Consider the following 12575-nt stretch of genomic DNA (forward strand, 5'->3'; position numbering starts at 1 on the left):
CAGCTTGGAAAGCATGGCTGTGTTTGTTCCATGGGGGCCTTCCATGTGGGAGAGAAAGGGCAGAGCTCTGTCCAAAAGCCTTAAATGCTAATGAGAGTCTTTCAAAGACCTCCATGGGTATGGGCATCATCTGGGGAGGCCTCGTTATGGGAATTTCAATTAGCCCGTGGTGGGCTGCACAGCACAGGTGGGGCTTGTGCTGCTGACTGCAGTAACAGGGGAGGGAGAAGCACACCATTGTTCCTGACACCTGTGAAACCCCAAGCTTCCTAAGTCCTCACAGTCCCTTCTCCAGCTCGTTAAATGATTCAGCAACTTCAACTCCACAAGAACTAAGGTGTCTAAAACGCCCCCAAACTATCTTATTTAACAACAGGTTTGAAACCTTGTACCCAAATACACGCCTTACAGAAGATAACAGAAAAAACTCTGGTCTGTAAGAACGTGAGGGACGGCTCTTGCTCCTTTGTGTAAAATAGCTTATTAATTAAAATTAATTAAATCATGGAAGAGTTCATTTTTTTTTCAACTCCAAAAGGAAAATCATGTCAAACACAATATTATGCATTTTCATTCAGGGGGGAGGCAACACTTGCAGGAAGACTCAAGCAGATAAAAATTTAAAAAGTAGAAAATAGCCAGATTTTAAGGATCAATGAAATTAATAAAATAGCCTTTTCATCCAGAGAAGGAAGGAGTCAGGAGAAGAGAGGAGGCTTGGGAAAGACGACTAATAACTGACTGACCAATACAGCTGGAGTTACATTGACTTCACAACCAGTTACTGGGCCTGTGGAAACCTGGCTCATCGAGGCCATGGGAGAAGAGGCTTCAAGGATTATGAAGTGAGTGATCGTAACTACCAATGCCCCTGTGGTCCTACTAGGTGTGGGCGGGAGACTGTATTTACAGTCATGCTGTAGTAGGCCAGGGGTTAGGGGTAGGGGTAATGCTGCCATGGGCGTCACCTCCACGGGCGGTAGAAATAGGGATGGCAGTAAACGTAATCTCAAGCTAGCCTGTGTCAGGAGTACCTACAGAATTTAGTGCTGGGCCCACCTCAAGCTCTGCCTCCTGTAGACCTAATATGGGGCTGAGAAATGACATTTCTAACAGTTTCCTGTACTGGTGTTGGTAAGAGACTACACTATCTGTGCCAATCAGTACTTCAGACAACCAACTTAATTCACCTAAAATGTGAAAACATATCTGGGCTCAAATTTCAGGCCATGGTTCTGTCAGTGGGTTTGCCTGGAGCCTGCAAAGGGCCAGGGGGCCAGCTGTGAGGAAAGGCTAACACTTCATGACAGAGGGGATGCTGAAGGAGGGAGACAAGCAGGGCTAGGATTCCCATCATCCCCCTTGAAGACATACCCCAAATGACCTTTTTCTGGCCCTACCTCTTAGTTTCTCCAACACATACAAGCACCAAGGAGAACCAAGCCCCTAACACCCCAGTCGCTGGGTCTAAATTCAAACCCTAGTGCTTTGTAAAGCAGTGCTTTAGATTAGGTTTGCTCAACTTTCACTGTTGCTGTTCGAGGCCAGATAATCTGTTACTGTGTGGGACTGTCCTTCCCTTTGTAGGATGTTTATAACAGGCCGGATTTCTATCCACTAGACACCAGCAGTCCCCAAGGATGTGATAACCACAAATGTTCTCCAGCATCACCGAATGCCTCTTAAGGGTCAGTGTGACACACTGCTGTAGGTTAGTATAATAGACGAGGGGAAACGCTGCAAGACGCTGTAGGGGTGTGATCTGGAAATGTGGGAGAAGGTGAACTGCAGCCTACAAGGTAGGAATCTATATGCTTAAAACTCAAATGACCTATTCATGCTATGGCTTCATGTTTTTAGTGGACTGACTGTGGTGGAATAGTTAACTATATAAAGGTGTGCTACACTTGTTTATGTGGTGGGATATTACTCTAACTGTGTAAAGGTGTGTTACATTTGTTTATGCTGTGGGATATTTAACTATGTAAAGGTGTGCTACACTTGTTTATGCTGTGGGATATTACTTTAACTGTGTAAAGGTGTGTTATTTTTGTTTATGCTGTGGGATATTTAACTGTGTAAAGGTGTGTTACATTTGTTTATGCTGTGGGATATTTAACTGTGTAAAGGTGTGTTACATTTGTTTATGCTGTGGGATATTTAACTGTGTAAAGGTGTGTTACATTTGTTTATGCTGTGGGATATTTAACTGTGTAAAGGTGTGTTACATTTGTTTATGCTGTGGGATATTTAACTGTAAAGGTGTGTTACATTTGTTTATGCTGTGGGATATTTAACTGTGTAAAGGTGTGTTACATTTGTTTATGCTGTGGGATATTTAACTGTGTAAAGGTGTGTTACATTTGTTTATGCTGTGGGATATTTAACTGTGTAAAGGTGTGTTACATTTGTTTATGCTGTGGGATATTTAACTGTGTAAAGGTGTGTTACATTTGTTTATGCTGTGGGATATTTAACTGTGTAAAGGTGTGTTACATTTGTTTATGCTGTGGGATATTTAACTGTGTAAAGGTGTGTTACATTTGTTTATGCTGTGGGATATTTAACTGTGTAAAGGTGTGTTACATTTGTTTATGCTGTGGGATATTTAACTGTGTAAAGGTGTGTTACATTTGTTTATGCTGTGGGATATTTAACTGTGTAAAGGTATGTTATATTTGTTTATGCTGAATTTGTTGCTGTTTCACCTTGCCTGTCTAAGGCACCTGATTGGTCTAATAAAAAGCTGAATGGCCAATAGCTAGGCAGAGGAGGAATGAGCAGGGTTGGTGGGCAGAGAGTGTACGTAGGAGAAGAAATCCAGGCTCAAGAGGAGAGGAGAATGATGGAGAGGGGCACAGCTGGGGCTAGAAGCCAGCCAGCTGCTGCCCAGCCAGACACAGGGAGAACAGGAAAGTAGGATATATAGAAGGAAAGGAAAGAAAGCAAGCTAAAAAGCCCTCAGGCCAAAACATAAAGAGAAACATATTAAGGATAAGGTCAAGGATTCCTAACTAATAAGTCTCTATGTTATGATTTGGGAGCTGGTTGGTGGCCCAAAAGAAAAAACTTGGAATAACTGACACCAGAAAAATCAAGTCGGAACTGCAATTTCCAGTTTCTTTCAGATTTCTGCATTCTGGAATTCTGAAACACGGTTAAGGGTTCTCTCCTGCATATTTCCAGATCATCTCTCTAGAATGTACAGTTTCTGGATCACTTTGTATCTTTCTATCTCTGGGGTGTGTGTGTGTATACAGGTTGTTTTTAAGTTTTTGAGATGGGGTCTTTCATCATGTGATCAGTGGCCTTGAACTCATCCTCCTGCCTTAGCACACCCCTCTCCCCCATAATGGTCTCACAGATCTGCAACGCCAGCCTGGCTCATTTACATTTCTGTGTTTTCAATTATGATTTCCATAGTCTGAAGTCCTGCTGTCAGGGCAATGTTCTGTACCACGTAGGCACGTTTAAATATTCTATGCTCAAGAATACTTTTTCAGAAAAATAGTACTATTACTATAACTTAGTAAAGTTTTATTAATGTAGATCTTGCAACCATTTGACCTTCAGCCTGTCCAACACCAACCACTAACAATAAAGGCCCTGTCCAGTTCACTATCACAATCTAAAGCCTTAGCCTCAACAGTGAAGATATCTCTTGGAGACTGGTTAGAAATGGACACTCTTGAGACACTCCCCTCATCCTTGCCAGGTGGAACTGAGAGTTCAAACACACCTACAGGTGGTTCCCAGGTGGTGAGGCTCAGAAAGTCACATGAAGACCCCGAAGTTCCCTCAGCCTTAGAACCCCCAATATACATGCTCCTCAGAATACCAATTCTACATTTGTAATTTTGATAAATGTCCCTTCCCTCTAGACTGAGACGTCTCATGGGCAAGTCTGCTCAGGATTGGTCCCCAGAGCCACACACACATTGCTGAAAAATCTGCTACACAAATCAATAAAGCACGCCCTGGACCCCTCTCATCATATATGCTTCCCCAACCTCTGCGTGCTCAGTAGTTTCAACTGGGTTTTCTCAGATCTCCAAGGGATTAGAAAGAATCCCGAGGCAGGAAAGCATACTTGAATTATGGAGGATTTGTGTCTCCAGCAGTTGAGTTCTCTGTGTACTGGGAGGAAAGAAGGCATTCAGTTCTGTCCAAATGGAGTTGTGTGAGGAGAATCCTGAGTGCTTGTGAGAACGCTCCAAGGAAACAAGTCTTGTAACCTCAGCTTCTTCGAAGCACAGACTGTTCTTGGAATGTGCTTTTGTTCTTCTCCCAGGTGAGGCGGAAAGGAGTGAGTTTACTTCAGATTATTCATGATTGCTCGTTGTTGCTCAATTAAATGTGTATATGCCTCTATGGAAAAACCCTGTTTCTGCCATGTGTGACTTGTCCTTGTGACTGCATATATCTTGAATTCATGAGAACTTTACTCATGTGACCCTCCCTAGCCCTCAGAGGGTAAATTGTCTGGGGTTCTGAGTCAAGCTGGCTATTCCATGAGACCTTAGTTGCCTTATTTATTGGCTTAATTCTCCCAGGTCCCGTGGTCTCTGGAGCAGGAATAAGTGTGTTCTCCCTAATTCCATGCAAGGACCTTTATTCTTATAACGTTTTCAGTGTGTTCCTTCACCGTTGTTTTTCTTTCCACTAGGAAAAGTTATTGGAGTGAGAAATGTTATAAATCAACATGATTTCTAATACATATATACTTGACTATTTCCATATATACTTACAGCTTACTGTGGTACAAAGAGCAATGTTTTCCGTAAATTATAAAAGGTAGCTAATTGACTGAGGCAGGCTTGTATCCCAGTGGCTCATCCGCTCCTGTCTGTGAATGTGACGAAACGGGCTCCATGTCTATAACCCCAGAAAGTATAACAACATCTGCGTTTCCACTCTCCCAGGCAGTAAAGAAAATTTGAACATGGCTGTAATAGACCAGTGTATTGTTCTGGGATCCCAGGCACAAAAATCAGAAGCCAAAAAGCAAGCAAGAGACAATCAGCATTATTAACAGTGTTTTTTTATTTACAAAGATTGCTTTCATTTGGCCAAAAAAAAAAAAAAAACCACAAACATTTTTCACTTTAGAAAACATTAAATAATAAACAAGATGTTATACAGTACTTTGGATAACTTCTTCAGTGTAGTGCAATGTCTTATTGGCACCTCAAAGTGAAACTCTCCTTTCCCCTTTCATCTTCAGCCGTGTGTAGTTACATGGCCAAAAAGGAACTGAATCATGAAAAATGGAACTAAGAACATATTATCAGACTTTACGGACTCGGGTCAGAAGCCCCAACTCTGCCTCTGTCAGCTAAATGACAGTCATTTGGACCTGTTCAAAAACATAATACCGGCTTGTGGGATTGAAAGGCTCCTACTGCGTGTGTGAACCATGAGAGGAGGGGAGGGCAAGGGCTAACAGTGCTGTGGTTGACATGTTCAGTAGCCATGTTAACTTGTTACATCCAAAGCAGGGGCAATGCACCAGACAAAAGTCTCTTGGACCTGTGTTTGATAGGGTCTCTCTGAAAAACAAGTCTAAACAAGCAATTGCCGAACAACCAACGGGGTCATACCCTTACCCAGGGTATAAAACATTAAAATTGCCACATTAGGACATTATTAAGCTGTAGAAAAATTTGTTTGTTATAACCTCTCCAAAGATAAATAGTTTGGGGGAATTTACTGTTTAGATGCTGCTGCTGGTTGCTAAATGAGAGGCATTTTAGGGAATTCAACATCTCCTTCTGTGCTCTTTCCAACAGGTCAAGAGAAGGCTGTCTGGCTCAGAGCTTACTCCAAATCACTTATTTCCGCCGGACTCATTGGTATATACTAGTGTGCAGATCAGGGTACCTTCTAGCGTTCATAACCTGGTACTTCACCTTGAAGTAAGGGCACCTTAAATAGGTAAAAAATTTAATGTAGTATTTTTTTTAAGTGGTGGGGAGCAAAAAAGGAGATAGAGAGGAAGGGAGGAGCTGAACAGGAAAGGGGGAGAGAGGTGGAGGTAGAGGGAGAAGGAAGAAGGAGAGAGAGATTATGATTTTCGCACTTCTTTTTTTGTAAAGGATTTGGCTTAGAAACTGTCCCTGCCAGGAAGTGCCCCCTCACACTCTAGCCTAAGCCTGCTTCCTCTTGTTCTATTCTCAGTGCACATGGAGAACAGCTGGTCCCCAAGCTCTTGGTGCCAACCCTTCACATACTGGAAAACCAGCAATGGTTTGCCCCTCAGTCTTCTCTTCTCCGGGCTGAATAATCCCAGTGCCTTTACTTTTTCATCATAGATCTTTTTTTCCAACCCTTTAATCCTCTCTGTGTTTCCTGGCAAAAACAGCAGAAAATATTTTGATTACTTAGTCAGAAGTGATGGAGAGGTAAGGAGAAAGTTGACTTTTTAAAGTTATGAGTTTTTAGTTTAGACCGGATGATAGGGAGATGCTAGGGGTGGGGCTTCACGGATATGAGAATTCCAATCCCGTGCTCCTGTATTGAGCGAGTCTCATTACATTGCTTGCAGCTCCTCAGTGCACACGCCTGCTTCCCATCCCAGCCCTGGGTGACATGGAAGCCATGAGCTACACTCGTGGGCACCCCACCCTGTCAACTTAAAGCTCACCGTGAATGCCTGTCCCATGGGCCCACCCTACAGCCCCACTCCCCACACATCTTTACCAAGTTCCTCACAGGTGGAGCCACGTTACAATGGTGAAAGCTGTTGGCTGAAGGTATAACTCAAAACCTAAGGGTTTATATATTAACTGCGGGTCCTCGCTTCCCTTAATGGCTTACTTTCTTCTGTAAAGACCAAACTCAAAGACATTGAAATAAAGTCATTCCACTACCCCAGCAGGACACCTCTGCCAGCTGTCTTGCTGCCAGGATAAGGTCATGGCACGGGTGACATTTCGCCATGTATTTTTTTTTTAACTCAAGCTATCATAAGCTGCCTTTGACCTTGCAACTAGAGTCTGTGAATATTCGGGACACGTAAATTACTTATATTAATAGCACATTTACACAAACACAGTACAACTAACAAGGAATTCCATGCCCACCCTACATAACTCTCTTTAAAAGAAAAACACAGTTTACAAGAGTAAATGCATCTTAATACATTATACACCCTTCCGTTATAAAGTGTACGGCAGTAAAAGTCAGAGTGAGGTCAGGCCAGAACAAGTGAAAAGGATCAACTAGCTTCACAAGCACGCTGTACATCATACTGTAAGCAAAGTCAACACTACTCATGGCACAACACTGGACAGATCACAGAATACCTTTTGCACAGAATGGAAACTCCTCCCATAATTGGCTATTGGGCCCACTCCGTAACCAGGATGAAGGATGGCATGGGTCACATATGCCAAAGACCTTCATAAAAGAGATACAGGGTAGAAGGTGCCACCCCAGAAGGGCCTGGATATGTCTCCAGATGCTCCTGTACTTCAAGGAGGGGGTCACTCACTGTTCATTGTGATTGCACAAAAGCAGGCCACCAAGACCCGAGTCACCAACCAGCCTTCCTCCTGACCCACTCTTGCCCTAGGCCTGATAAGGGGGAGATGAGAAGGCAAGGATTGGAGAAAGAGGAAGAACGACACAGTTCACTGCTAGCTCTGGAGCTGCTAGTGTTCTTCTTAGCAGCGACCCTTTTTCAAGCTCACATCATCCAATCCAATCTCCCCTGTGTGACCACGCCTTTTTTCACCTTTGAAGATGACCTAGGGAGAGAATGCACACACTGGTCAGGCCTCCTCTGCCCCTTCCCAGCGCTCACTCATGGAGCATAAGAGGGCAACCCTTCCCCCAAACCAAACATTAGACTTCTACAGCAAATGGAAACACCAGGATGCAGGTGCCGGTGTCATTCCAGGCCCCGTGCCTTTTGGTACACATGGATCAGTAAGCTGGTCACCAGACGGCAGTACTCAGAAGCAGCAACTCTTCAAACTGGAATTCTCCCTGCACACTAGTTTCCTGCAGGCATGCTTGCAGAGTGGACACTGGTCAAAGACTAGCATGGTTTAGAAGGAAGAAGAGCGTGACGGGACATAAAGCTAAGAAAGCAGGGGCTGGAGAGCTGCAAGATTCAGGTCTTGCAGCCTGCCTTGGTTTTCCCTTGATAGCATCCCCTCACCACCCACACTGGGACAGAAGCATACACCACAGTCCAAGCACACTGTTGCTTTGGCTGTGCAATGCCCAACATCTGCTCTCTCACGTTTTACCCTCTGTAGGGTATAGCCCTTCTCCCCTAAAACAGGACAAAACTTTCAGTACTATGACTTGATGCAATGCATTTTCCTCTTTTACTTCTCTAATATAAACATTAAGAAAACAGAGGCAAAAGGTACATAAAATCTCAGAACCCCCCATAAAAAACTGTAATGGGGTCCGTGGTTCTGACATGGTTTCAAGAGACTGCAAGAAACAGAAGTAGAGTCTTCATGGCAAAGTGATGGAAGAATCTACATAACAATGAAATTTTCCAAAATTCACCCATTATTTTGGTAGGATGTGACAAATCATTTTATTACTATCCACGACTTGGTTATTTTTAAATAAAATTTAAAATCGAAATACAGTTTGCATCACCACTTAAAGCCTCCCCTTAACCCATCCTGAACAGCAGCTTTCTGAGAGCCCATCTGGAATTGCTTAACTCTGATCTCTGGGTCAAAGGGGAGAACGAATTTCAGAGGAGCACTTAAGAATAGAAAGAAGAACCACCTCTACAGAGGTTATCGTAGGAAGAGCTGGATGCTTAAGGAATTGAAGGTAAAGGAAAAGAAGGCACTATTAATCACAACACCCCAAACCCTGGATGTTTCTATCAACTTATTTTTTTTTAAAAAAAAATTCTTTTTCAACTGCCAATTTTCTCTCTTTGAAAACCATTTGTCATCACGAGGGCGTGAGGGTGTGGTGGTCAAGGTTGCAGCAAAGAAGGATGAAGAAGCAGAAAAGAATTTCAGAAAGAAGCAACGGATGGGGCTCTTGTGCCCAGGAAAAGCCACAACGCAACGGACCTGAATCAGAGCAAGGTTTCTTCGAGGCCTATTCCCGGGCTCTCCTCTGAAGGCAGAGCCTCCGTTTGGGGATCTACTTACGCTCTTGACGTCAGCCCCTCGCAAGGTGATCTGGGTTTGCCTCCAGCCATGGCCACCATTTCTTCCCCACAGGGCTGCTCCATGGGCACCGTGTTTTCTCACAAACACCTGCAGTGTGCCGGAGTGCAGCCCAGTCACCTTGTGCCTGAAGGACAGGCACAGGTCCCCTGAATGCATGAGGTGGCCGAGAGGTAGCACCAAGCGAGCAGCTTTTCCCCCTGGGGCTTTGGCTGCAGACACTGTGAGATACTGTCCACCTGCAATGGGAAAAGCAGGGCCTCTTTCCAGCACAAAACTGCACGGACAGGAGGTTCTTAACAAACTTCCGACTGTAACATTCATCAATAAAGAATCCCAGATCTTTTTGAAGAAGAAAAATATAGCTTATTTCTGCGCCTGTTACAATGCTATGCCTTAACAAATAACACCCACATATTTGCCCACAGAGAACAAAGTCAACACATTAGATTAGCCCAAACACTGACTGCCTCCTTGGATATGACCAGACATCCCTTAGGCACCTGGAAGCGCTACCTTCCGATCCCCATCAGCTCACTGCTTCCAGGCAACCTACACTGGTTGAGCAGAAATGACTCAAGATTTCCCCGGTAAAATTTATGTGTAGACAATTAATGTCTGAACGATAAAACACAAAGTAATCGAAACTGCATTATTTCTGCTTATTCTCTCCTCCCTCCACGTACAAAAATAGTCCCGAAGAGCAGAAGGATGTTTTAAAACAGTTTGTTATCTTTCTCACAAGGGCACAGCAAACCCCAGGAAGACAAACAGGTAGCCAGGACACTCTCCAGATCTTTCCAGGGTATCAATTTCATTTGGAGGTTAGTAGTTTAAAAGACTTATATACAGTAAAGCAAATCTATAACTGTGTATTTCTGTCTGTCTGTTTATGCGTCTATCTGTCTTGTTATAGCTAAACAAACACAAAGCTTAATAAAGGCCTCTGCTTTTGACACGTCACCTTGGCTGTCCTCAGACTACTGTGTCTATAGATTTCCCACCTTTTTTTGGTTAAAAAATTGCAATTAGGAAAATAAAAAGAGCAAGCCCTTGTAACGAGGGTCTGTTGCTTCTCAAGAGAAAGCTGTGAGCGGAAGGCCAGGGCGTGCACAGATGACAATCCCTGCGGGCGCTTTTGTCGCAGCCAACTGCAAACAGACTGAGGGTTTTGACACTGATCTGCCCGCAGGAAGAATGTGGTTGGAACGCTGAACATATGTATCTGTTGTGGGAGAAACCTCATTTCCCTTTCAGTTCAAAGGCAGACCATCGTCATCGTCTTACACTTTATTTATACAAGACACGGCAAGAGACTTGGGATGTTTCTTATTCAAGTGTGGTTTTCTCTACCAAGTTCAGGTTGGTATACTGCTAGGTAACAAGTGGCTTTTGAGTAACCGTGACATATCCATGATCCGGGCTAAGTGCTCCCTGCAGGCTGCCAACAACCGAAGCCAGTCCCACCTGCACCTCAAACCTCCGGGCTAAGGGCTCCCTGCAGGCTGCCAACAACCGAAGCCAGTCCCACCTGCACCTTGAACCTCCCCACTAACAAGGAAAGACAGGACACTTCGGTTATTTGTTAGATAAACGACAGATGTTCCCAAAACACTGCAAAAACCTGCCAGAAGATTGGTTGTTGACTCAATGTATCCAACTCAATAAAAACACTGACATGCTGGCTTCTTCCCTCCCTATTTTGGCTCTGTTCCTTCAGATATTGACACCCCCAAAATACTGGGCCAAAAATTTTATGTGCACATTAAATGTCTGTCTCCAAGGTAAGATTATTACAGTGAACCTGCAGGTTTTAAGACAACGAGGATTATCTTAAATCTCTGTGGAATGCATGCTAATACATTCTGCGAGACACTGCACGCAAACAGAGCGCCTAAGATTCAAACAGCCCTTTCTACACATACTCAAAACTCTAAGATTGTGATAATGATGTAAACAGTTGCTACTATTCCTCCTCCATACAGCTGCCCTGACTTGGGTTTAATTTTTTTTTAACTTTATTTATTGATTGACTAACTGTTCAAAGTGGTGGGGATGCCCACATGCCACAGCACACATGTAGAGGTCAGGCGTGTATGGTCAGAATCCTCCGCATACTCTGTGGGACGGTTCGGAACGGCATCCTGACATGCTGTGCACGCCTCCCATCCTCCAACTCTCTGCCATCCTCTTGTCTTCCCACCCTTTTCTCTAAGCTGAAAACGTGCTTGCTGGTTCTTGGGGAATTCTCCCAAGAATCTCCTGAGACATCTTCCACATGAACACAGACCCTTACAGATGGATTAAGAGGTCAACTCATGCGAAGCTTTAGCCGTTTAACAACATCTTGCCAGAGGACACCCCACCCAGTGTGTTTATTAGAAGCTCATATTCTCCACACCAGCCTGCTCTGTCCCAGAGCTTCACTGAAAGCTTTTTTTCAGAGGAAACTAAAACCCACCTAGGTTGTTTTTTTGCCATGGGTCCTGCTCCCCATCCCTTTTAAATCACAAAGACCGATTCTAACCTTAGGTCAACTGGCTCAAAGCAGTATAATTCTAACCTTGGGTCTATTGCTGCTGCAGGTTAAATATTCTGGCCTTCACCCATTCTTCACAGGTAAAGGATGATATACCTCCCCATCCCGGTCACTCTCTTCTCAGTGATGTGTAACTAAGGCTCAGATGACGAAAGCTCCTCAGAAGTGGAACAAGCACTTCACCAGATGATGTTTTTGCCTTCTAGAAAAGGACCCGATCTATACAAATAGCCTCCTTCTGAAACAAGTGTCATGCGATTCACTCGTAATGACTTTATTACACACTAACTCAGAAGTCCTTTACATTTAATTCTTGATTACGTCTTTCCATAGCTGTGATTGGTTTCTAGACCCTAAGACATACTCAGCACGAGTTCTTCCCTGCAGAATGGCCCACTAACCTAACTAGCCTCTTGGATGATGGTTTTGTGGGCCCACAATCACTTTTCTCTCCAGCTTGAAGTCACGGTTAAGCTGAGCTTTCTTCCATATCTAAATTTGATGTTCATTTAATCCAAGTGTTTGGTAAAAACTAGAAAAGCATCCTAGAGGAGCCAGGTCTAATCGCCAGGGGTTAGTGCATCCGCTAAGCTGCTGCCACATCCTCTCCATTGTTCTATTCTAACGCAGTCCAATGACCACGTAAAACACCCACCCACCCACCCCCATTCCAAATTTCATGTATCTTCTACCACAGGACAAGAAGGGTTTGTCCCAATCAAAATGTCTACAAATGAGGTAACAATGAACAGTGCTGAAGAGTACTTGGCTCTGAAAAACTGTTCTAAAAACCAATTCGACTTTTTACAGGACCTATGGCAAACAGCCTCTTTCTACAAAGCCAATGAGTTCTTTCAAACTTAGAATGAATTCTTCTTCAT

At 43.8% G+C, this 12575-nt stretch overlaps 1 protein-coding gene across 3 annotated transcripts in view; it reads right to left on the bottom strand.

Annotated features, from left to right (window-relative positions):
- Positions 1-5188: 5188 nt before the first annotated feature.
- Positions 5189-12575, bottom strand: part of Npnt (nephronectin) — a 64133-nt gene continuing 56746 nt past the window's right edge. For all 3 annotated transcript variants that reach the window (XM_038311419.1, XM_038311420.1, XM_038311418.1), the window contains 2 exons: positions 9138-9394; positions 5189-7748 (listed from right to left, as the gene is read on the bottom strand). In XM_038311419.1, coding sequence (XP_038167347.1) covers positions 7665-7748; positions 9138-9394 — 341 coding nt within the window. In that variant the 3' untranslated portion in view covers positions 5189-7664. The remainder of the gene's footprint in view (positions 7749-9137; positions 9395-12575) is intronic.

This window comes from Arvicola amphibius, chromosome 14 (genome assembly GCF_903992535.2).
Source record: "Arvicola amphibius chromosome 14, mArvAmp1.2, whole genome shotgun sequence".
In the NCBI taxonomy this organism is placed as follows: Eukaryota; Metazoa; Chordata; class Mammalia; order Rodentia; family Cricetidae; genus Arvicola; species Arvicola amphibius.